The sequence below is a fragment of the Symphalangus syndactylus genome, chromosome 20, assembly GCF_028878055.3.
Source record: "Symphalangus syndactylus isolate Jambi chromosome 20, NHGRI_mSymSyn1-v2.1_pri, whole genome shotgun sequence".
Classification (NCBI taxonomy): Eukaryota; Metazoa; Chordata; class Mammalia; order Primates; family Hylobatidae; genus Symphalangus; species Symphalangus syndactylus.
In genome coordinates this window covers 65,582,020-65,607,147 of record NC_072442.2, presented here as the reverse complement: position 1 = coordinate 65,607,147, position 25,128 = coordinate 65,582,020, and the positions used below count along the sequence as shown (strand labels likewise).

Here is a 25,128-nt window from a genome sequence, read left to right as displayed (position 1 = left end):
GCTAACGTCCGCAGTGGCCATCAAACAAAGAAAGGGACTCACCAGCTAGACGCAGGCACACCCCAGGCCTACGGGTGCTCGTGAGCTCGAAGGCGGTTGCTACTCGAAGGGAGAGCTGGGCTCGTGTGGGAGAAGAGTGGTCTCCCCGCCTCCGTGGGGTCCCAGGCCCGGCCTGGCAGCAGCTGCCCTGCACTGGCAGGAGTGGGCTGTGGGTGCCCTTCGGCACTCAAGGAAAAAACGCTTCCAGCGATGCAAGCAGCTGCCTTTGCTGCGGCTCTGATTCCCAGAGGATCCCAAAGCTTTTCCTATCATTTTTGCCCTTTTTCAGAAACCACTTAGCCGCTGCCCCTCCTCCAGCCATGCCAGGGCTACAGAGTACTTACCAGAGCCAGCCAGAGCTGCAACCTCAGCTCTCAGGGAAGGAGGGTGCTCGGCCTCCCAAACCTGTGGCTCCTGCGCCTGGAGGTCTGGGAAATGGCTCCACAAATGCACATTCACAGCCAGCGACGTCAAAACTAGCGTCCTGTAACTGTTCCGTTTTCAAAATAAAGAAGGAATGGAGGGTCGTGCCACTCGCCACGCAGTCCTGGCCTGGCATTAGGGACTTGTTTTGAGAGTCGGAGCAACCTTGAACTAGTCCCCAACTCTCCTAGGCCTCTCGTTCCTGGGTCCCCAAACCTGGAGTAGGCGTTGGCGTCGAGGGGGGCTTCTGGGTCAGCCAGGTCCCAGCCTTTCTTCTCAACTGGGGGTTCCTCAGGGAACCACAAAACACAGATAACTATGAGTGTCTATTTCCTTTTTTTTTTTTCTGAGATGGAGTCTCACTCTGTCGCCCAGGCTGGAGTGCAATGGCGCGATCTCAGCTCACTGCAACCTCCGCCTCCCAGGTTTAAGCGATTCTCCTGCCTCAGCCTCCCAAACAGCTGCAATTGCAGGCACCTGCCATTGCACCCAGCTAATTGCTGTATTTTTAGTAGAGTCGGGGTTTCGCCATGTTGGCCAGGCTGGTCTTGAACTCCTGACCTCGTCATCCACCTGCCTCGGCCTCCCAAAGCGCTGGGATTCCAGGTGTGAGCCACCGCGCCCGGCCACCAGTGCCTATTTTCTCACTTCCCTTCGTACCACCCTAAATGCACAGGAGAGAAGACCCACAAGAGAGAAACGCACAGGAGAGAGTCGCATACAGCAGATAACTAGAACGATAGGTTTCATTCTCTCCCAGACCCTGGCTGAGAAGAACAGCGAGGTCTAGGTATGCATCCAGGCTGCGGCCCAAATGCCCTGCAGAAACCATCACAGCAGCTGCCCGCGGGACGCCAACAAGCTATGGGGCCGGCCCAGCCTGGAATGAGCAGCCACTGCCAGAGGGGCCCTCATAGCCCTGCCTGGGGTCGCTTGAAAGCTCTGACCCCTGAGTCAAGGCACTGAAGTGTGGCCACCCCATCAGTTCTGCACAACAGTTGACAAAGAGCTTTCCCAAACCTGCTCTCGCAGGCCGGGAAGCAACCCTGGGCAGTGGGAGGGCAGAGACTGTCACCCATTTTACAGGTGAGAAATGTGTGATGCTGGGCAATTAGACAACCGATAATTAGATAATTGCCCAGTCCGCAGTGTTGGTCTAGGCATAAAAGCCAGGCCCGTCACACCATGCCACACCCCACCATACCCCTCACTTAGCCACTTTTTTTTTTTTTTTTTTGAGATGGAGTCTCGCTCTGTTTCCCAGGCTGGAGTGCAATGGCACGATCTCGGCTCACTGCAACCTCTGCCTCCCAGGTTCAAGCGATTCTCCTGCCTCAGCCTCCCAAGTAGCTGGGATTACAGGCACGTGCCACCATGCCTGGCTAATTTTTGTGTTTTTAGTAGAGGCCGGGTTTCACCATGTTGGTCAGGCCTGTTCTCAAACTCCTGACCTCAAGTGATCCACCTGCCTCGGCCTCCCAAAGTGCTGGGATTATAGGCATGAGCCACCGTGCCTGGCCCCTTAGACATGCGTATGCTATGTGTGTCATGTTAGCTTCAATTAATATGAACGTTAGAATTCATTCTTGTTTATAAATTGTGGCAAAAAGCCGGGCGCGGTGGCTCATGCCTGTAACCACAGCACTTTGACAGAATGAGACTTTGAGCGCGGTGGCTCATGCCTGTAACCACAGCACTTTGACAGAATGAGAGTGACAGAATGAGACTCTGTAACCACAGAGTCTCATTCTGTCACTCAGGCTGGAGTGCAGTGGTACAATCTCGGCTCACTGCAGCCTCTGCCTCCAGGTTCAAGCAATTCTCCTGCTTCAGCCTCCCGAGTAGCTGGGATTACAGGCACGAGCCACCACACCCAGCTGATTTTTGTATTTTTAGTAGACACGCGGTTTCACCATCTTGGCCAGGTTGATCTTGAACTCCTGACCTCGTGATCCACTCACCTCGGTCTCCCAAAATGCTGGGATTACAGGCATGAGCCACCGCGCCCCACATCATATCAACCATTTTTAACTGTACTGTTCACTGGCATTGAACACATTCACATTATTGTACAACCATCAGCATCATCCATGCACAGAACTTTTTCATCACCCCAAACTGAAACCCTGCACCCATTAAACGCTAACTCCCCTTCCCGACCCCAAACCCCTAACGACCACCATTCAACTTCCTGTCTTTATGAATTTAACTATTCTGGGAGTCCTCTGGGCAGGAATCAGACAATATTTGTCTTTTTGTGACTGGCTTCTTTCACTTAGCATAATTTCCTCAAGGCTCATCCGTGTTGTAGCCTGTGACAGAATTTCCTTCCCTTTTTTTTTTTTCTTTTATTTTTGAGATGGAGTCTCACTCTGTCCCCCAGGCTACAGTGCAATGGCGTGATCTCAGCTCACTGCAACCTCCGCCTCCCCGGTTCAATCAATTCTTCTGCCTCAGCCTCCCGAGTAGTTGGGATTACAGGTGCATGCCACCACGCCCAACTAATTTTTGTATTTTTAGTAGAAACGGGGTTTCACAATGTTGGCCAGGCGGGTCTCGATCTCCTGACCTTGTGATTCACCTGCCTCAGCCTCCCAAAGTGTTGGGATTACAGGCATGAGCCACCACGCCCAGCCCTCCTTCCCTTTTAAGGCTGAATAATATTCCACTGGGGCGCGGGGTGGATGGGCCACATTTTGCTCATCCATTCACCGGCTGATGAACACTTGGCTTGCTTCCACCTTCGGCCATAGCGACTAGTGCTGCTATGAACATGGGCGTGCAAACATCTGGTCCTGTCCCTGCTTCCCATTCTTTTGGGCACATATAGACCCAGAAGTGGGATCTGTCGTATGTAAAAGACTCAGCGGTGGCGACCTCTCAACTCTCTAGTACTCTGGAATCATCTCCTTCTAACGATGTGGGATAGAGCGACGGCCGGGAAAGGGGAGGGTCGCACTTCTTCTCCAGAACCACTGCCTTAGCCTCCGAAGTGATTTCTGCCTCCAGGAAAGACAGCACGGAGCCGGGCACGGTGGCTCAAGCCTGTAATCCTAGCACTTTGGGAGGCAGAAGTGGGCGGACTGTCTGAGGTCAGGAGTTCAAGACCAGCCTGGCCAACATAGTGGAACCCTGTCTCTACTAAAAATACAAAAAAATTAACTGGGCGTGGTGGTGCACGCCTGTAGTCCCAGCTACTCTGGAGGCCGAGGCACGAGAATCACTTGAACCCCGGAGGCAGAGGTTGCAGTGAGCTGAGATCGCACCATTGTACTCCAGCCTGGGCTACAGAGCGAGACTCCGTCTCAAAACAAAAAACAAACAAACAAACAAAAAACACAGCACCATCTCCAGTGAACCCAGCACACATCACTAAATGTGTCCTGTCCTCTTTGTTAACAGAACCCTTGGTGCTAACAGTATCACCGCAGTCTACAGGGCACCGTGCTGCTCGGAGGCCTGCAGGGGAAGTCCCGGCCCTCCTCCTGCCCTGGCCACTCCTGCCGGGACTCCTTGACTGCTCTCCTCTTCTTGCCATTCCCCACACATGGGGGTCTAAGGACCCCATCCGCAGCCTTATCTTCTCCGGCCCTACCACTGTCCTTGGAGACCTTCGCCCGGCCCGGCCCAAGAACCTGTCTGATGTGTTCAAGTCAGCGACTGCTTCATCCAGAGTCCACCCAGCCCTCTCCCCTGAGCTCCATCCCTGCTTCCCTGAATCTGCAGGTGAAGCCCACAAGCCCCCGCCCCCCGTCATAACCCAGGATAGGCTCCTGTTCCCTCCACATTCGCTCCCCTCCCCCTCCCTGCAGCAGTCCCTGCCTGGAAAGGCACCAACTTCCTTCTGGCCACCAAACCCGATGCTCTTTGTGACCTCCAACCTCTCCTCCTCGGCCCTCCCTGGGCTGTTTCTGTGGCTTCTGTCTATCCCTCCTCTACCTGGGAGCCCCTTCTTCTCACCTCAACGACCAGAAGTGCCTCCTTTCCCTGGTCCAACCTCCCACAACCCCTCACCTCCAGATCAACAGTCCTGGAAGCTCATCCTGATCAGGCCCCCTTGCCTCTCAGGGGTCCCCACTGCTGAGCAACGCCCCACCCCCGCACCCTGAGCCTGCAGACCCAGTCTCCTCTCCCACCGTGACCCACCTTCTGTCACTTGGGCACAGCCCTTCCCAGCCACACTAAATGTGCTGACTCCACCCATTCCCCCACCTCCTCCATCCCAGTACCCCATTTAATCCATCTTCAGGTGCGAGGTGAGCCCTAGGGAGGCTCAAATCCCACAGGCCCCAGCATAAACAGCTCATTTCTCACCTTTTATTTGTTTTTAAAGAGGTGGTATCTTGCATTGTCACCCAGGCTGGAGTGCAGTGACGCACAATCATAGCTCACTGCAGCCTCAACCTCCTGGACTCAAAGGATCCTCCTGCCTCAACCTCCCAAGTAGCTGGGGCTACAGGTGTGCACCACCACACCAGGATTTTTTATTTTTTATTTTATTTTATTTTTGTAGCAACAGAGTCTCACCATCTTGCCAGGCTGGTCTCAAACTCCTGAGTTCACGTGATCCCCCCACCTCAGTCTCCCAACATGCTGGGATTACAGACATGAGCTACCACACCCAGCTCCAGAAGTGCTCACTTCTAAACTCCTACAGGAACTTCAACCAGTGCGCTTCCTATGGCAACGGGCACAGTACTCATAGCCACAATGATGACAACAGTAATGGCTGTGAATATGTGTTGAGTGCGTATAACGTCCTGGGCGTTGGCATGAGCACTTTATATGCACTATCTCATCAGACCTCACTAAGAGTTCATGAGGTGAGTACAATTTTGTCCCCGTTTTACTGACAAGGAAAGAAGCACAGACAGGCTACACACCTGCCGAAGGACAGTGACAGCTCTACTAGTCTCGTCTGGAGCTTTCTAAATCTTGTATGGACATTTAACGTCATGATTTTCTTGTGTCTTGCTTTGCAGATTTAAGCGGCTCCAGGGTGAGATAAATAAGGCTCTCGTGCCTGCCCGCCCCTCTCTGAACCTAGCCTGCACCTTGCTCAAAGCAGCACTCAGGAAACGTTTGTTGGCGTGGTTTTCGGCTTTATCTGAACAGCACCTTCACCGAATGATTCTACTGAAACTCTCGACATGGTGGCGGGGACAAGACCTCAGGGCTGGCCATCACTGCCATCAGTGTGGTTTTCTGGGTCATCATTTGAAACAGGATGTTCTTGCATTTATGTAATGATGTACCCATTAAAACTCCTTGTGAGTAGAAAAGTTTTAATGACTTCTGGGAGGGAGGGTGTTTTTCTAAGTTCGGGTTTGATGGGAGCCAGAGGCAGCTCAGGAAAGCGTCTGCGGACGCGCCAGCCAGAGGCTGCTGGGCCAAGTCTGGAATGACAGATGCTACACACCGCCACCATCGCTAATGGTGGCAGTTTTCTCTTAGTGTTACCACTAGGGGGCGCATTGACTTAAGCTGAGCTCTTGACACTGGCCATAGGAGACAAAATTCTTTTCTTCACTCACCTGGGTTCCTCTCAAGATTTGAGCCCCAGCCGGGCTTGGTGGCTCACTCCCGTGATCCCAGCACTTTGGGAGGCCGAGGCGGGTGGATCGCCTGAGGTCAGGAGTTCGAGACCAGCCTGGCCAACATGGAGAAACCCCGTCTCTACTAAAAATACAAAATTAGCCGGGCGTGGTGGTGCACGCCTGTAATCCCAGCTACTCGGGAGGCTGAGGCAGGAGAATCACTTGAACCCAGGAGGCAGAGGTTGCAGTGTGCCGAGATCACGCCATTGCACTCCAGCCTGGGCAACAAGAGCAAGACTCCATCTCAAAAAATTAAAATTTAAAAAAAAAAGAAAAATACTCTCCTTTCTGCATTTCGTCTCTGTGTTCGTGTCACCCGGTGCCCACATGCGTCTAAAAGACCAGCTCCCGTGGAGGGCAGGGGTCTGCGAGAGGGTCAGCACCCTCCAGAAGTGGCTGGAGCTTGAAGTCTGAGCCGGGGAGGGGTCAGACACCCAGTCAGCACAGAACGCTGGAGCCCCGCTCTGCAGAGCTGTGTTCCAGGGCAGGGACTGGGAACAAGAGGGACGAGGGCCAATGGAGGGTCAGCAGATGGGCAGAACCTGGACCTTGGATGGAAGAGGCCCGCGCGTGCTAGATGCCGGCTGTGTGGACCCGTGTATGCTAGATGCCGGCTGTATGGACTCGGGCTGGTAGCTGAACCTCTGGGTCTGCTTCTTTCTCCACAAAATTACAGCCAAGAACACCTGCCCTACCTGCTTTACGGGGCTTTTCTGGGATTAGTCGGGACAGTGGGTGTGAATGGGCTCTGAGCCTGGTAAAGCTCTAGGCAGGCATGAGAGATGATTGCGCTCATCTTCGTTATCTCAGCCTGAGGACCACATCTGCTGACTGCTGAGCTGTATCCGGCCATTAGCTCGAAGTCAGGACTAATTGTTTTTTAATGAAAAAAACAAGGTTTGCTTAATGTTTGATGAGTCACGCAAGTGAGCATCTCTATATATCAGGACTATCCCACTTTCAAAGACGCGGCCCATCCATCTACCCGTGGCTGAGGGGAGAGGCCAGGTGGGACCCTCTCTCCTGAGGGCCCGCCCTGTGCTATACAAATCCCCTAGCAGAGCAGTAGGGTCAACAGGGTGGTCTCTGCACTCAAGGAGCCCAGGATGGACAGGAAAGGAAGATCTGCACAGGCTCTGACCCTAGGCAGGGCAGGGCACCCTGTAACAGGCACATGCCGGGGCTCTGGGGCCAACAGGCCGTGCCAACAACAAATGTTGAGCCGGGTCTTGGCCTCCCCTGCAGTTGTAATCCGATGGCGTATGTGTCACCAAGGAGGCCCTGTGCAGCGGGCAGATGGCATTTGGTCTGGGCCTTGGACAAGGAGAAGGATTCTGCCCCGCAAGGAGGACACTCCAAACATGGGCCTGTGGTACCCAGTCTGTGGTACCGTAAAACAGCCCTAGGAAGCTAACGCAGCCTGTTAGCCCACAGATGGTGGAGGATGGAATGCTCAGTGGAGCTCCAGGCTTACTGTCTACAGCTCCCAACGTGCACTACCGGACCCTTGGGTGGGTGAGGTATGCACGATAATTTTGGGTGGTGCGAGGTGAATAATTTCAATTGACATAAAAATGTGTTTATCTTACTGGGTAAATCAGGGGTCCCCACCTGTTAGGAACCAGGCTACACAGCAGGAGGTGAGCAGCCGGCCAGTGAGCAAAGCTTCATCTGTAGAAACAGCTGCTCCCCATCCCTCGCGTTACCGCATGAGCTCTGCCACCTGTCAGAGGAGTGGTGCCGTTACATTCTCATAGAACCCAACCGTGAACTGCGCATGCCAGGGATCTAGATTGCGTGCTCCTCATGAGAACCTAATGCCTGATGATCTGTGACTGTCTCCCATCACCTCCTGATGGGACCATGTAGTTGCAGGAAAACAAGCTCAGGGCTCCCACTGATTCTATATTGTGGTGAGTTGTGTAATTATTTCATTATATATTACAGTGAAATAATAATAGAAATAAAGCACACAATAAATGTAATGGGCTTGAACCATCTCTGCATCATCCCTTCCCCTTCTCCCAGGTCTGTGGAAGAGTTGTCTTCAAGAAAACTGCTCTCTGGTGCCAAAAACTTTGGAGACCGCTGGTGTAAACGTTTCTAAGAATAGTTAAGCAACTTAAGCTTTACATGCTATGAAGAATACAGGTTTAAATGCTAATAAAAATAGGTGCAAATGAAAACACTCTTTCTGTGGTCCAGGGAATCTTAACCATTCTATCAGAAAGACTTGCAGCTTGGAGCTGCAGCTGCCCTCCCACATCCTGTCCACTGTAAAGCCCTGCAACACACACACACACGCACACACACACACACACACATGCACACACACACACATGCACATACATACACATGCATATACTTGCACACACACATGCACACAGATGCACATACATAAATACATTCACATGTATATACCTGCACACACACACACACACACACACACACACATACACACACACGCTGTGCTTCATGCCCTCACTAGGGTGGCCTGGGAGGAAATGCGTGTTTTTAGGAGAAATGAAGGCAACTCAGGCCCCTCATTCTCCTGGTGTTTGCACAAGTGCCTTCTCTGCAGACCATGCTTCAGTCTCTTTCTTGGTTCTCCCTCTTACTGAAAGAGAGAAGCAGAGGCCCAGCACATATTCGGCTGCTTAGGGCTCAAGCCAAGTTCACAAGCTTCCTGGGGAGCCTAGTGAGATGAAGGTACTGCAGAGCTTCCCCAAAAGAGGCGTCGGCTTTTCATGGATCCTTGAGCCCAGGAAGGCAGTAGGTGAGACATCACGGTTCATCAGAAGACACAAGCAAACTCCGGTGAGAAAGGGCAACGGTCAAAGATTTTATTCCCTCGGAGAAGGGGTTCTCGGGCTGTAAGCAGGAGGCAGAAGACTTTATTGCATGCGGGGTTAGGTGATGGCAACCTACGGTTTTCACTGGGAACTGGGATCGAGAGTGACCCGACCTCCTACTCATGCTCGTCTCTCCGTCTCTCTCTCTGCCTTTTGCGTCTCTCTCCCTATCTCTCTGGCTCCTTTTCCTCTGAGCCTCCTCTGTCTCTCTCCTTATCTCTCTTCCTCTCTCTCTCTGTCTCACTCCCTTCTCCCCATCTCTCTTTCTCTCTCCTTCTTTTCCTCTTCTCTCTCCCTCCTCATCTCTCTGCCTGCCACTGTTCAGGCTCCTGGGGCCTCACGTGGATGGGCGCACACAGGACTCCCAGGCTACCTTTCATAGCGCAAGCACAGGGCTGCAGGACCTTGGTCCCCACCTCCCAGCATCCTCGAAATGAGGGGTGTGGGGTGTGCCGTGCTCTCCTGAGTGGGCGCCCCACACTCCAGGAAGCAGAAAGTGCAGGTCGCAGCTGGCTCGAGTGGTGCGCCCACAGGAAGTGGGCTGCCAGCTTCCATCGTGTGATCTGCTGAGGCCAAAGCAGAGGACAGCCGCCCAGGCCCGTCTCTGCAGCAGGGCGGGGGTAGGGTGGGCTTGGGGGTGGGGATGGGGATGGGAGCCGCCAATGCCAACTGGCCCCTGGCTGGTTTCCTACCCAGCACCCTGCCATGCAGGGCCTCCTCTCCCACCCCTACCCCTGTCTGCCCCACCTCCACCCCTCGGCTGCCCCACATCCAGGCTGCAGAAGTCTCCCAGGATCCAAGAGCTAAGGGCAACCACTGGGTCCCACAGCCCCTAGTCCGTGAGTCAGCCACCCCTCTGCGTGCTGACAAACCTTGGCTCTCATGCCCCACCCCAAGCCAACCACACAGCCCTGTCCCCCCACCAGCATTATTACCGCCTCCTGATTTTAGCCCTGACAGCCCTGCTTCCTGGTAACCTTGCCCCTTCCCACCCTGGTCCAGGCAAGCCCGAAGGCCAGCGCCCTCCACCCCCCCTTCCTGGGGGCCACTCCACTATCTCCTTGCCCAGATGTCTTCACCTGGCTTTACCGAGATAGAATAAATAACAGGGATGAGGCCCCGGACTCTGCCAGGAAGACGTGCCAAAATACTCTCCATTTAGAAGCAGCAACAGTGATGGGGCCTATGGGTGACCCCAGGATTGTCACCCAAGCAGCAAGAAGGGCAAGGAGCCGGTGTCCTGGCCTTACCCTGGGAGGTCGTGGCCAGGGCTCCAAAAGGCCCTGGAGAGGGGTGGGCAGAAGAGCAGATCCACCCTCCTCTTGAGGAAGCAGCCACCATCCCCAGGAAGAGCAGATGGGGGCACACAGGCAGAGTCCCCGCGTGCTGTAAAGCAGGGCCAGCAGATCTGTACTCAGCCTCAGCCCCAGGGGAGCTGCAAGATACACTGAGACCCTCACGGGTTTGGCTCTGTGTCCCCACCCAAATCTCATGTGGAATTGTAATCCTCCTGTGTCAAGGGAGGAACCTGGTGGGAGGGGATGGGATGTGGGGACAGTTTCCCCCCTGCTGCTCCCCGGATGGTGAGGGAGTTCTCAGGAGAGCTGATGGTTTGAAAGTGGGGCACTTCCTGGTTCTCCACTCACTCCCTCCTGCTGCCTTGTGGAGAAGGTGCCTGCTTCCCCTTCGCCTTCTGCCATGGTTGTAAGTTCCCTGAACTGGGAGTCAATTAAACCTCTTTCCTTTATCGATTACGTAGTCTCAAGTTATTTCTTTATAGCAGTGTGAAAACGAACGAATACCCCTTCCCCGAGACGCCTTCTCCTTAGGCAACCAGCTGCCCCCATGCTCCTCCTCTGCCCCCTCTTCTTTCTTTTCCCCCATGAGGCCCAAGTGATAAACAGGGCCAGCCCCAGCGCCAGCCCCAGCCTACCGCAGGCCTGTGTGGCTGCTGGAGAGGCCGTTCTCCTTTCCTCTCCCCGAGCCTGCCTGATATGCTTTCTGGATCCTGGAGAAAACTGACCCACTATTCTCATACTGGTGCAACATCTTCCAAGACCTCAAAAAGCTGTACCATTTGAGCCAGTCTTTTTTCTTGTCTCCACTTGCTAGGGCTGTCATTGGGACAGTCCTAGAGGGTGGTGCCAATGGATGAATGGATGGATGGACGGTAGTCCAGGGATGATGTCCCTGTCTGTCCTGAACCGGGCCCTTCCTCCAATGAGAAGCCTTTCTGAGTGAGTATATACAGTCATCCCTTGGTATCCATGTCAGATTAGTTCTAGGGTCCCCGGGAATGCCAAAATCCATGGGTGCTCAAGTCTCTGATATAACATGGCGTAGTACTTACGTATAAGCTATGCACATCCTCCCGTAGACATTAGACCATTACTAGATTATTTATGATATGTAATACAATGCAGATGCTACATAAATGGTTGTGATACCGTATTCTTTAGGGAATGATGACAAGAACAAAGTCTGCACATGTTCAATAGAAACATAACCATCCAATTTATTTTCTGAATATTTTCCATCTGCTGTTGCTGAATCTACAGATGCAGAGCTCCTGGTTACGAGAGCCAAGTGTGCTTTGAGAGTCGGGTGGGTGAGGTTGCTAATGAGTACAGGGCAGCAGGTGTTGATCAGGAGGGCCCTGCACTGGGGCATCTGGACGTCCTGCCTCAGGACTTGAGACTCCGTTTGGATGGCACAGGCAGACTCAGGCCAGGTCAAAGCCCTCCCCTTGAAGGTTCATTTTATCCCAAGCTCTTTCTGGCCCCTGGAATTTGGCATGCCCTAGGCCCTGGGTGGAAGGACAGATGAGCCAGGTTTTAGATAACATGTCTAGAAGAGTGAGCCCCTACTGTGTGCCCGGCACTTTCCCCACAGGATCCTCTAGCTAGAATAGCCAAGGGTCATGGAGAGAAATACACAGTTAAAATGTCAGAAATGAAAAAGCGATACCATTAGAGACGCTAAAAAGACCATTGGATAATGGTATTAGCATTTGTATTCTGAGATCCAACAGCAGCAGTCACTTCCCTCCACCCCTATGTGTATCCCAGGACCACCCTGGGTGGGGAGGGCTGAGGTTAGGGAGCACCCATGGATGCTCTGATGCCAGCCCTGGGCCTCGGGGGTGACAGTGATGAGGAACTGGGTGCACACGAGTGGGGCAGCCGGGCCTGGCCAGAGAAGCAACACACACGTGCACAGACGTGTTTACCCACATACGCGTGTGCACGCACGTGCACACATTGCAGGCAGGCATGTTGATGCCCCAGGCAGCGGAGGACCCTGACTCTGGGCCCTGCTGACCCGGGCAAGGCCCCGTTGTGATGCGTGCCATGACCTCAGAATGCCACTGGTGCTTAGCATCTATCCGCTCTCCGGCCTGCCTTCTGTGTTCTCCGGCAGTTACACACAGGCAGTGGGGTTTGTGAGCACCAGTTTTCTGGTTTCTCCCTGAGGTTTTCTCCCTGAGAGGCATACGTAACCCAGGCCAGCTGATCAGAATCAGGTGAGTGTGACCTGCTCTCTTCCCTCCAGGCTGACTTGGGGACAGTGGCTATGGTATGGGCGGTGTTGGCCTCTGGGCAGCTGCTGAGGAGGAGGGTCATCCCTGAGCACTCACAGGGAGCCCGTTCTACGCTGCCTGTGTAGATGATTTTCTCTTTTGTCCTCACGGTGGCTTCGTAGAGTGGGTGCTGTTCCCGAATGTACCCATTCGACAGGTGAGACGTCTGGGGTCAGAGAGGCGGTAACCGGCCCGAAAATCCAGACATGACCCTGGGTTTTGCTCTCAGCCCTGCTGTGTGCCGTGCTAGACTTCAGGCCTCAACCCTGTGACCTCCCTGCTCGAGATCCCAAATCTGCCCAGATTTCTGATCCCGATGGGGCAGAGCCTGGCCCTGGCAGAGACACTGAGGTTAGGGAGCACCCATGGATGCTCTGATGCTGGCCCTGGGCCTCGGGGGTGACAGTGATGAGGAACTGGGTGCACACATGAGTGGGGCAGCCGGGCCTGGCCAGAGAAGCAACACATACGTGCACAGACGTGTTTACCCACGTACGCGTGTGCACGCACGTGCACACATTGCAGGCAGGCATGTTGACGCCCCAGGCAGCGGAGGACCCTGACTCTGGGCCCTGCTGACCCGGGCAGGGCCCCGTTGTGATGCGTGCCATGACCTCAGAATGCCACGGTGGGTGGGGAGGAGGGAAGGGTCCTCAGAACACACCTGGGGCATAAGCTGGGTCCTGATGGTCACTGTGGGACCCACTGGACACACACGGTCCCTTGTCTGGGAGTGGCATGGGGAGCCTTCTGCCGTTGGGCAGTTGTGGAAAGTGAAGGAGCCCGGGAGGGCTGGCTGTGGGGAGACTATCTTCCCTTGTGTTCGAAGGGGTCTAGGCACTGGGCTTCTCCCCAAGTATTTCTTATTCTGTCTGGCCTCGCTTTCCTTTTGCCCTGAGTCTTCTCAGGAGGGACGGTCCATCTAGATGTTCTCCAGGAGCAAGGACCCACTGTTCTTCATCATTGACCCAGGAAAATGAAGCCCCCTCCTATAGGGACAGCTCAGAATGATGGAGTCCACAGTCCCTCCCCGAGAGATGTGGTTTCCATGAGCGCAGTGGCTGCTTTGGAGACAGTAGATCATTTTCATCCCTCATCCCCAAAACCAAACACACTCCCGCTCAAATGGCGTTATTCCTAAAGCAGCTTCACTGGTTAGACCGAAGGGCCACGGTAGCCCAAGTGATGAGCGAGGTAGAACGGAGCAGTCAGGAGAGACCTTGTTCCCCATAGGAAACTGGGCATCTCTGTGGCCCTGAGTATCCCAGGAGGCTGATCGTACAGAGACCTCTGGTGCCTGACCCCAGTTCGCATCCACAACCCTGGAATAGCCCATCACAGGCCCTTCACCCTTGGCAGGTGGACACCGTTCAACCTGCTGGGGCAGGTATGTGCCCGTTTCATGGCATAAGGGGAAAACGGGATTCTCTGTCCAGGTCCCACTCTTCTCGAGTCCTTGGGAAGATGCTCACCCCTGCTTGCGGCTTCAGACTGCAGAGACCCATGGAGGTGTGGGCCATGGGGTTTGGCCCCTTTCTACCAGAGTGCAATGGTGGAATGAAGGTTACACAACCAACCAGCATCTGGGAGCCCGGTGGGAGCGGTTCAGGTGTTCTCCGAAGCTGTCGGGTACAGTGTAACCTTTAGCCAATTTTGTCTCACAGGATGAACGTGGTGGAGGATGTAGATAGTTGGCGGGCGCAGGAGCGAGAGGACGTCATCAGGAAATATGAACAGGTACAGTTCGGTCTGCTTCTTGGAGGGAGGCCTCTTCCAGTGCGCCCTGGTCAAAGGGTCCTGGGTTCCCTAGGAGCACATGGCAGGGACGGGTGGCCAATACCCCCAGGCCCTTGCACCCTTTACCTTGGACCCCTCACCAAGGCTCCCTCTGGGTTACAGGGGCACCAAGCTGGGCTGCCAGAGGACAAGGGGCCTGTGCTCATCAGAATGTTCGAACACATGGATCTGTTTGGGATTGTGCAGTGAGTCCTCTGTGCTCCCCTCACCCCTAAAGCATCTGTCTCAGCTCAGGGATGGGTTTGCTTTTAGAAAGGCCTTTCTGACACAGGACATGTCTCGCCAGCTCGGGTCAACCTCCTTTCCAGGGTCAGAACTCCCCCCTGGCTCCCCTGCAGGTCCAGCCCGAGGTTGTTGTTAGGCCAGAGGTGCAAGGCCCATCTAGGGAGCCGGTGGGAATGGAGACTGGGCTAGGTCAGGCCCCCGGGCTCTCAGCAGTTCTGTCGGCAAGTCAGCACAAGAGGAGCGGGGCAGCCTGAGGGTCTGGCCCTGTCTACCAGGAGACAACCCCAGTGAGATCCAAGGGTTGTGGCCACAGGGTGAGGAGACACCTGGCCCAGCCTCAGGGCTGTTGTCCAGCAGGTCTCTCAGAGCCCACCTGCCCCTGTCCTCCCCCATTTCCCTAGAGCTACAGCCCTCACTGTCCCCATGGGGAAGGGAGAAAGGTGTGGGGACAGTGGGGGCCTTGGCCCTAAGAGAATGGGGGAGAAGACGGGCAGGGCCCCGCTCTAGGCATCTCAGGGTGAGGCCGGGGAGGCAGCAGGGCTTGTGACTAAAGACCCTGGGTCTGGTGCTGGGAAGGGATCTGGGGCCAGGTAAGAGGAGCCCAGCCTGGAGCCCATCCCTCAGGGATCAGAGGATGGAGAGACAGCGGATCCCGGGGGAAGTAGGGTGGGAGGGAGCTGATGAGCCGTGCCACTTCTGAAATGCAGGGTGTGTGGCTCAGATGCAGGGAGAGGCAGGTGGATGCTGGGAGGTCAGAGCCTGCAAGAGCCTTGGGGCTGTCAAGTGGGATGGGCCCCTGGTGAACCCAGAGTACACCGGGCAGGTCTCAGGGCAGCCTCCCTTGACCCTGGCGGGGTGATGTGGCCAATCCCTGAGGGATTCCTGTCAGGGCCCGGTCGCCCACCTTGGGCGGCCCCCATCCCATCTCAAGGCTGACCTTTCTCAGCTCCAGCAGTAAGCACCACCTCGAGTCCAGGATGGGCAGCCCCATTGTGCAGCCTGACCAGCCCCCACGCCAGGGGCCCCGGTAACCCCGGCCAGGCAGTCCCCACACTCCTTCTCCCAGGTCCTGCCCCTCCTGGGAGTCAGCCCCACAGGAAGGCCCTTGTCCTCCCTTCCCTGTGCCTTCTCCCGGGCTGAGCCCTGAGCTGGGTAGGGACAGAGCCAGTCCTTTCTGGGGGTCGGCTCCCAGGCTGGGGTGGCTCCAGGCCCTGTGCAGGTCCTCAGCGCTGCCTGGGTTGCCTTACAGTGAGATGGAGCTGCCTCCTCTGACTGCGCGGGAGGCAAAGGTAAGAGCCTGATGCATGGAGGGGCTGGTCCAGGGACGTAGGGACTGGGCGGGTGGTCAGTGAGGCGGAGGAAGCAGCCGGCCTGGGCGGTGGCGGGTGAGGGCAACACTCTGTCACTGGGAGGGGCAGCAGAGACCTGACCCCAGGTTGATTTAACTTTGGCAGTTTGATACAATTCCAAAGTGAGAACCACAGTCCTGGCTTGAGGGTGGCTGCCCGCTTGTGTCAGGACCCCACCGAGAGGCTGGGACCTAAGACTGGTGTGTCTGTGGCCCGAGGATGGCACATCCCGGGGTCCCAAAGCCAGCCCACTGGTGCTCATTTGCTCAAAGGCTCTCAGCCCTTAGGGTCTGCCCTTCCCTGGCTCCTTCCAGCTGGGTCCCACCAGGGCTCCAGAGCCCAAGACCCAGCATCCACGGGCAGCTCTGGGAAGCCTGGCAGCTCCACTAACTCCAACATTCCTCATTTGACAGCGAATTCGGCGGGAGACAAGGAGAAACAGCAAGTGGCTGGAGATGCTGGGCGAATGGGAGACGTACAAGAACAGTGAAAAGGTAATGTGTGGAGGGAGAGGCCCCCGGAAGCACTCTCTGCAGAGACAGGGGACAGGCACCCATGGCTGTGGCCTGGCACCGTCAGCCTCTCAGAGGGCGGGTGGCACACTGTCCTCGCCCGGAGGACTGCAGGCCTGGTCGCCAGATTGCCTGCCTATTCGTGCAAGCGTCACCTTGCTGGGAGGGAATCTGAATCTAGGGCTCGGACCACCTGGAGTTCAAGGCTAGGGATGTCCTGGTGACCCGAAGGAAGAAAAAGGTTCAGATCAGAGTTTCAACTCTGAGTGTCCATCCACTCTTTCAGTCCTGGGAAGGGAGACCGTGTCCCAGCTCGATCTCACCTCTACTGAGGAATCATGGGGCCAAAACCGACAATTCCCAGAATCCCCGGGCTCTGGTCCTCACTGGGGTCACCCCGTGGCCTGTGACACCAGACTGTTTTCTGCCCACAGCTCGTAGATCGCATATACGAGGGAATTCCCACAAACATCCGGGGCCCGGCGTGGTCAGTCCTCCTGAACATTCAGGAAATCAAGTTAAAAAACCCCAGCAAATACAAGGTACGCTCAGCCAGAGCACAACAAACAGGACAAGCCGTGTCAGGGGTCCAGGTCTCCAGCTGGAGGGAACGCCAAGCCCACCCTGGGGGGTGGGGTGAGGGGGAAGGTCAGATGAACACCCTGGGCACAGATGGTGATACAGTCACCACAGACAGAAAAACTCGGCTCTGGTGACCCTCCCTGGCTTCAGTAACAAGCCAAAAAGCAGCTTTCTGCAGAAGGAAGCCTTCTTTCCCAAAGTGCTGACTGTGGGCCGACTGCCATTTGGGGCAGGGAGTCTTCCATCTGTTCTGAGGCTGCTTCCTTCTCTTGGCCCTGCCCTACAGCTCGTGAAGCAGAAGGGCAAGAGGTCATCTGAACACATCCACCAGATCGACCGGGATGTTAGCAGGACTCTCCAGAACCATGTCTTCTTCAGGCATCGATATGGAGCCAGGTAAGCCTACGGGAGCCACAGGGTCCCAGTGGAGATGGGGTGAACGAGAGGGATGGGGACTTCCCCGGAGCAGAAGCCAGGGTCACCCAGGAGGGATGACAGAGCTGCCAAGAGCTCTCCTGGCCCAGGGAGCAGCCGGCACCATGAACCGAGCACCTCCCTGTCTCCAAGCCCTGGGCCAGGCTGGAACATGTGGGGCCGGAGCCCAGGAGGATCCTGAGGAGACAGAAGACAGCAAAGAAAATCATGCACAATGGTGAAAGGTGCTCTCCCTGACCCACGGGGACCCGTGGTAGGACCCACGGGAGGGTGGCAGGATGGAGGGCCCATGAGCCTACCCAGACAACACTGACAGCACCAAACGCTGGGAGAATTATGGGCCCTGGAAACTCTCATCCAGGTCTGCTGGGAACATGACACGGCACAGCCACGTTGGCAGCCAGTTGGGCAGTGGCTCACAAAGCTCAATGGACTTGAACCACGTGTCCCCAAGGTGTCACAGATATGGAACCCACTGATTTGGAAACTGACATCCACATGAAACCTGCATGCCAGGTTCACTGCTTGATTCACCGTCACTCACACAGCGAGCCTTCGGGGACGGCCTTCAACACGTCGTGGGGAGAGCAAGGCTGGTCCTCCCTTCAAACAGAAGACCCAGTGAGAAAAGGGAACGAGCCAGTGATGCCCACACGAACGTGGGTGGATCCTAGATGCATTTTGCTAAGGGAAAGAAGCCAGACCCAATAAGCTACCACAGTAGCATTCCCATTCCTAGGCCATTCTGGAAAAGGCCAAACCACAGGGACTGAAAAGCAGTCTGGGTGGCCAGGGGCTGACGAATCGGGGAGAGGCTGGGTGCATAGGGGCCACTCTGGAGACTTGGAGGATGAAGGAGTCACTCCAGGAGGGGCTGGAGCGGTGGCCAGGAGACTCCGCACGTTGGTTTGGAACTGTGGAGAAACTGTACACCCAGAGACTGAACTGGCATGTGCGCAAACTGAAAAAAAAAAAAAAAAAAAAAAAAATCATTCAGAGTGAAAAGGATCGGTCAACTCACTACAACTGGGCTATTTGCATGTCACGGATGTGGATTTTACTGAAACATTTCTTCAACAGTCTCAGGCCCTGAAGAGCTCACTGCTTATCTGGTGAATCATCTGAACCTGAAATGGGATTTGTCGTTAGGATTTGTAGACAAAGTGAAAGTAACAGCGTCTGCACAAAGCAAACCATAGCCCCCTTTCTCTGTTTCCTAGGCAGCGGGAACTCTTCTACATCCTCCTGGCATCTGCGGAGTATAACCCGGTGAGTATTCCCGGCAGTGAGGTTCCCGGGCCGTATTTCCACATTCACAGGAGTGGGTGTCTGGTGGGGGTGTCATTGCTTCTTTTAAAGTTAGTATTTGTGACCCACCAGGTTATAGGAGGTAGGATTCCAGCTCCCCGCTGGCATAAACCTCCAAGCAAGGGGGTGGTCTCAAGGGGTCAAGCTGAGACACAAAGGAGTTGGGGCCTGGACTCCTGGTGTCACCTGGGCCTGACCACCACTTCTCAGAACAAGAAATGACGCCCTCCTCCTGGGGCTGCCCCAAAGCCTGGGAGCTTGGCAGCGTCACACGCAGGATGGTGGTCTCAGGAGACATTTTGGACAAGGTGCTGAAGTGCCTGATGGACTTGGCTCTTGTCATGAAATGAATTTGCATCCTGAGGAAGCCTCTTCATCAGAGGAAGCCTGTCCAGTCACCTCTGCCCTCTCCAATGACATGAGTCCTCCCAGGTGACCTCAGCCCTCCCAGCTGATGTCCTTCCATGGTGACTCTGGCTCTTGCAGGAGGTGGGCTACCACAGGAACCTGAGCCACATCGCCCCCTTGTTCCTCCTGTATCTGCCTGAGGAGGACACATTCTGGGCACTGGTGCAGCTGCTGGCCAGTGAGAGGCACTCCCTGCAGGGTAGGTGAACAGCTGCCCCTGGGGCCTCACGCAGCCAGACCCGGGGACGGCCACCGTGGCCAGGTGATCTCGGCTTTCAGCCAAGGCACTCTCCTTGTGTCGCCGGCTCGTTGGGAGCCTTTAGGACGTCTCTGCTGAGGGTCCCACAGGAGTCCGCAGCCGACCCCCACAGCCCAAGTCAGACACCTTTCAACCCCATCAGCAGAGGGCATCTCATCCTCCCCGTGGCCACCCTCTGTGTCCCGGAGCCACGCCCTCCGGCTCTGATTCTGTGCAGCTGACTCTCCCCTCCCTGAGAGTCCTCCTGCCCTCCAACTGCCAGGGCTCCCGCTGCCCTTGGTGCACACGAATGGGCCGAGCAAGCCCAGGTGGCAGCATCTCCCCATCCCGTGTCCCCTGGCCCGATCCCACTTCCAGGAGATGACCAGGAAGCCCAGTACCCACGCTGTTCTGGCCACCCTATTGTGACCTCACAGTCAGCCTTGCCCTTTTTGCACCCTGGCCCAGGAGGCCTCCAGGGGAACCTCCAGCCAGGCTCCAGGGGATGTTCCCGCCCCACCTCCCCAGGGTAAAGGCCGCATGGTGGGGTCACCAGATGGGAGGGTGGGAGGTCTTCAGGTTTGGGAGCCTCTCAAGCTGTCCAGCTCTTGCAGCTGATGGCTCCACATGTTGGGAGAAGGCTCTGATTTCATGATGGGCTGGGGGCTTCTCAGGATTCCACAGCCCAAATGGCGGGACAGTCCAGGGGCTCCAAGACCATCAGGAGCGTGTGGTACCCACGTCACAACCCAAGACCATGTGGCATCTGGTGAGTTTATGGTCCCCTCGGCTCTTCCCCAGAGGCCCTGCATCCCGTGGGGCTGGAGGAGCAGGGGGGCTGGAGCCCCTCGTGGGGCTGGTGACTGGCTGAGTCCCAGCCACGGCCTGACCTGGGATGCCGGGTTCTGCATGGGCTGGGAGTTGGTTTCCTTTCCTGCCCTGGAGGAGACAGAGGCACAGGGATGGGGCCCCAGCTCCCGCAGAGCAGGGCAAAGGGCAGTGTGTCCACCGAGAGTGCGGGAAGGGGACGGTGTGGCGGGGAGCCCTGGACACTGCCCAGTGTTCTGCACTAGGCATAGGTTCTTCAGAGGCCCTGGAAGAGGGAGGTTTTTAGGGCAGCCCAGTGGCCTGAGCACCTCTGTTGCTCCCATCAGGACCAGGACATAGACGCTGGTCTATGCGGGCAGTGTTTCTCGTTAGGCTGGCTTCTCCGGATGTTAATGAAGGTAAGGTGGCATAGGGAGACCCTGGCTCAGGGACCCTCGTTGCCCTGCAGTGCCCTGCTTCCTCAGTCCGGCAGTCTGGTTCACCCCAGCCCACAGGAGGCTCAGGCGGGTCCCCGAAGGACACGCAAGCAAAACCCTCTGCCTAAGAGGGGTCATCCCAGGGCAATGGCTGGGGCTCAGGCCCAGCCTCATGGGCAGACTGCGCCAGGACCCGACTCGAGAGGGCTCAGGGAAGCCTCAAGCGCTGGGCAGGCCCCTCTCTCCAGGAGCCACATCTCCACTCATATGAGTGCCCCCCATGAGGAGCTGCAAGACCTTGCCTGACCCAGCGTCCTGGAGGGCCCAGGCGACGCTCATGGGGAAGGCCACTGACTCTGGGGACTGAAACCCCAATGGGCACAGCTCGAGCCACCAGTCCCAGCCTGGAAGGGCCAGGTTCTCCCACGCCTGCTGTCTCCACAGATCTCTCTCGGGCTGACCCTGCGCCTGTGGGACGTGTACCTGCTACAAGGAAAACAAGCACGGATGCCCATGACCACCATTGCGTTCGAGGTGCAGAAGAGTAAGTCTACGTGTGCCCAATGGGGCCTGGGGAGCCCCGGGGTCAGACCCCGACTGGCCCGAAGGCAGCTTCCTCACACTGTCCTCACGATCCCCTGTTCTGGCTCAGAGGGAGGTCTGGCCAGGTGGGCCGGGAAGGGCACTGTGACAGCGAGCCCATCCGCCACATGACCCAGATGAAAGTCAGGAGTGTGGCGGGCACTTCCCTGTCCAGATCGCCCCCCAGTCACAGCCTCCTGTGCACATCTGGACCCCGGGGGTGGCCACAAAAGGATCCAGCACCACCCAGTGAGAGGCTGAAGTGGCCACGGGGTATGGGCTGGCCCCCTCCCAGGGAACTCTTCTGGCCTGATGTCCACCCTGTCCCTAGAGCGCCTCAAGGAGACATCCAGTTCTGGCCTGTGGGCGTGCTTTCGGAGCCAGTTCTGCCGTCACTGGGCCAGGGATGATGACACGGTGCTCAAGCACGTCAGGGCCTCTGTGAACAAACGAGGGAGGAAGCAAGCGGACCTGCCACCCTCAGGTGGGCTCCAGTGCCGTGTCCCCTCCCATGTCACCCTCTGGGGCAGTCAACAGTGGGGGAGGGCCCGGGACCTGCAACCCTACTACCTGGGCCTTCCTCTTCACCTTTTCTTCCTCCTCTTCCTCCTGGACTCTAAGAAAGTACAGGAGGCCCACCGGTCCTCAGGGCAGGCACTCAGTGCCTGTGTACTGGACGTGTTGTGCACGCAGGAGGGGGATGTGGGCAAGACCCTCCCTCGAGCCCCCCCCACTTTCCACGGTGTCTGGCTCTCCCCCTCACAGGGCCCTCAAAGTTACTAGAGGAGCCAGACCCATTTGTGGGAGACCCCGCCTCTCCCTGCCAGCACCCACAGCCTCAGAGAGCAGCAGAGGCCCCTCACTCCTGCACGCTCCTCCAAGGTTGCCAGGACAACAAGCCTTGAGCCAGGGAGACAAGGGAATTGGGGGTCCCTGACCCCCAGAGCATTCAGGGAGAGGGCACAGGCGGGACTCCGGGCCCAGAGCCAGAGCCAAGAATTCAGCCCGATGTGGGAACAGTCAGTCCTGGCATGGACTGGGCAGCCCAGGAGGGCAGAGGGTGACCCACGTCCGGGCCCAAAAACCCACTGCAGAGACGGGTCCCCATGTGAGGTGGCAAGGGGCTGGGTGACATCCAAGGACCCTCCCACCTGAGTTCTGACTGGGGGCCGTATCCCAGGCCCAACAGCCCTGGGACGAATGTGTGTGGAAGGAAACCCACAGCCAGTCCCAACCCTGGGGGCAGTCCCAGGAGCCACCCGCCATGCCACGACAGCTTCCCCATGCCAGGGAGCGCATACCCCTCCCTCTGGGATCAGCAGACTACAGGCTTGTCCTCAGTGTCAGGCCACGGGGGCCACACGGAGACCCCGAGGACTACAGAGACGCAGGCAGGTGGGGCCCAGCCCGGAAAGGCCTGCATGGGCTCCCTGGAGACGCTGACCACATCTGCTTTCCTTTCAGCCAAAGCCGAGCAAGGGTCCTCGGCACCCGGGCCTGTGCTGGCTTCACGTGGCGGGAAGACCTTCTGCAAGGGGGACAGGCAGGCCCCTCCAGGCCCACCAGCCCGGTTCCAGCGGCCCATTTGGTCAGCTTTCCCGCCACGGGCACCTCATTCTTCCACACCCTGTCCTGGTGGGGCTGTCCGGGAAGACAGCTACCCTGTGGGCACTCAGGGTGTGCCCAGCCCGGCCCTGGCTCAGGGAGGACCTCAGGGTTCCTGGAGATTCCTGCAGTGGAACTCCATGCCCCGTCTCCCGATGGACCTGGATGTAGGGGGCCCTTGGTTCCCCCATTATGATTTCGAACAGAGCTGCTGGGTCCGTGCCATATCCCAGGAGGACCAGCTGGCCACCTGCTGGCAGGCTGAACACTCTGCCGAGGGAGTGAGATTGGCTCTCGCCGAACTGAACAATGTGGGCATGGACTTCCGGGCCCTGCAGTGCACCCAGCACTGATTCCGACCAGGACACCTCCTTCGCAGCTAGGGACGAGGAGCACTGCACTCCCACCTCAGGGCCTTATTATTTAGTTAATAGGATTGTACTCATGTTACATCTCTCAATTTTTTTTTAAGAGATAAAGTCTCACTCTGTCACCCAGGCTGGAGTGCAGTGGTGCAATCATGGCTCACTGCTTCCTGGAACTCATGGGCTCCAGCAATCCTCCTGCCTCAGCCTCCTGACTAGGTGGGACTATAGGCACACGCCACCGTGCCTGCTAATTTCTTGGACTTTTCTCTAGAGACAGGGTCCACCCGTGTTTCCCAGGCTGGTCTCAGACTTCTAGACTCAAGTGAACCTGAACCTCCCGCCTCGACCTCTCAAATTGCTGGGATTACAGGTGTGAGCCATCACACCCGGCCTGAATTTCTTATGTGCCATGCTACTACAAAACGTCATTAGGGCTTCCTTCCCCTCCCTCCTTCCCTCCTTTCCTTCCTCCCTCCCTTCCGTCCTTCCTTCCCTCCCTCCCTCCCTCCCTCTGTGGCCCCGGCTGGAGTAAACTGGGCTCGCTGCAGACTCCCTGCCTCCGGCTCCCGTGATTCTCCTGCCCTGGCCTGCGCGCTGCCTGGGATTGCCGCCGCGCGCCACCACCCCTCCCTGGTTTTTCTCCTTTGGCTGGAGGCGCCGTTTCGCCATGTCGGCCAGGCTGGTCTCCAGCTCCTGACCTCCACTGCTCTGCCCGCCTCGGGCTCCCGAGGTGCTGGGACTGCAGAAGGAGGCTCGGTGTGGCCCGGGCTGGAGTGCGGTGACGTGGTCTTGGCTCGCTGCAGCCTCCGCCTCCCAGCCGCCTGCCTTGGCCTCCCAGGGTGCTGGGATTGCAGCATCTGCCCGGCCGCCACCCCGTCTGGTAAGTGAGGAGCCCCTCTGCCCGGCCGCCCCCCCGTCTAGGAAGTGAGGAGCACCTCTGCCCGGCCGCCCCATCTGGGAAGTGAGGAGCACCTCTGCCCGGCCGCCCCATCTGGGAAGTGAGGAGCGCCTCTGCCCGGCCGCCCCGTCTGGGAAGTGAGGAGCGCCTCTGCCCGGCCGCCCCGTCTGGGAAGTGAGGAGCGCCTCTGCGCGGCCGCCCCGTCTGGGAAGTGAGGAGCGCCTCTGCCCGGCCGCCCCTTCTGGGATGTCAGGAGCGCCTCTGCCCGGCCGCCCCGTCTGGGAAGTGAGGAGCCCCTCTGCCCGGCCGCCCCGTCTGGGAAGTGAGGAGCGCCTCTGCCCGGCCACCCCCTCTGGGAAGTGAGGAGCGCCTCTGCCGGGCCACCACCCCGTCTAGGAAGTGAGGAGCGTCTCTGCCCAGCCGCCCCGTCTGGGAAGAAGTGAGGAGCGTCTCTGCCCAGCCGCCCCGTCTGGGAAGAAGTGAGGAGCGCCTCTGCCCGGCCACCCATCGTCTGGGATGTGAGGAGCGCCTCTGCCCGGCCACCCCGTCTGGGAAGTGAGGAGCCCCTCTGCCCGGCTGCCACCCCATCTAGGAAGTGAGGAGCGTCTATGCCCGGCCGCCCCGTCTGTGAAGAAGTGAGGAGCACCTCTGCCCAGCCGCCCCGTCTGGGAAGTGAGGAGCGCCTCTGCGCAGCCGCCCCATCTGGGAAGTGAGGAGCGCTTCTGCCCGGCCGCCCCGTCTGGGAAGTGAGGAGCCCCTCTGCCCGGCCGCCCCATCTGGGAAGTGAGGAGCACCTCTGCCCAGCCGCCCCGTCTGGGAAGTGAGGAGCGCCTCTGCCTGGCCACCCCGTCTGGGAAGTGAGGAGCCCCTCTGCCCAGCCGCCCCGTCTGGGAAGTGAGGAGCGCCTCTGCCCAGCCACCCCGTCTGGGAAGTGAGGAGCGCCTCTGCCCGGCCGCCTCGTCTGGGAAGTGAGGAGCGCCTCTGCCCGGCCGCCCCGTCTGGGAAGTGAGGAGCGCCTCTGCCGGGCCACCACCCCGTCTAGGAAGTGAGGAGCGTCTCTGCCCAGCCGCCCCATCTGGGAAGAAG

At 57.4% G+C, this 25,128-nt stretch overlaps 1 protein-coding gene and 1 long non-coding RNA gene across 3 annotated transcripts; both read left to right on the top strand.

Annotated features, from left to right (window-relative positions):
* The first annotated feature begins 980 nt into the window (after window positions 1–980).
* Window positions 981–5,841, top strand: LOC134735365 (uncharacterized). The gene is made up of 3 exons (XR_010118402.1): window positions 981–1,548; window positions 4,976–5,285; window positions 5,445–5,841. It is a non-coding gene; the product is annotated as an uncharacterized lncRNA (long non-coding RNA).
* A 7,561-nt stretch (window positions 5,842–13,402) lies between these two features.
* Window positions 13,403–23,859, top strand: LOC129470488 (TBC1 domain family member 3G-like). 2 transcript variants are annotated; one of them, XM_063629683.1, is made up of 14 exons: window positions 13,403–13,878; window positions 14,156–14,228; window positions 14,391–14,473; window positions 15,763–15,802; window positions 16,276–16,356; window positions 16,809–16,916; window positions 17,243–17,352; window positions 18,612–18,660; window positions 19,186–19,306; window positions 20,020–20,114; window positions 21,034–21,133; window positions 21,503–21,655; window positions 22,636–23,074; window positions 23,115–23,859. In XM_063629683.1, exons 2-14 carry the CDS (start codon window positions 14,157–14,159, stop codon window positions 23,245–23,247), a joined length of 1,584 nt encoding a protein of 527 aa, XP_063485753.1. In that variant the 5' UTR covers window positions 13,403–13,878; window position 14,156; the 3' UTR covers window positions 23,248–23,859. The 2 variants fall into 2 exon arrangements, with proteins under 2 accessions (XP_063485753.1, XP_063485752.1); XM_063629682.1 differs by adding an exon at window positions 20,500–20,571 and having other exon boundaries at window positions 22,636–23,176.
* Window positions 23,860–25,128: the final 1,269 nt, after the last annotated feature.

Coding starts and splice junctions, on each gene's coding strand:
- LOC129470488 (XM_063629683.1), top strand. CDS start 14,157: ATGAACGTGGTGGAGGATGTAGATAGTTGGCGGGCGCAGGAGCGAGAG. Junction 17,353..18,611: donor AGGCATCGATATGGAGCCAG/GTAAGCCTACGG, acceptor TCTGTTTCCTAG/GCAGCGGGAACTCTTCTACA. Junction 20,115..21,033: donor CCAAGACCATGTGGCATCTG/GTGAGTTTATGG, acceptor CTGTCTCCACAG/ATCTCTCTCGGGCTGACCCT.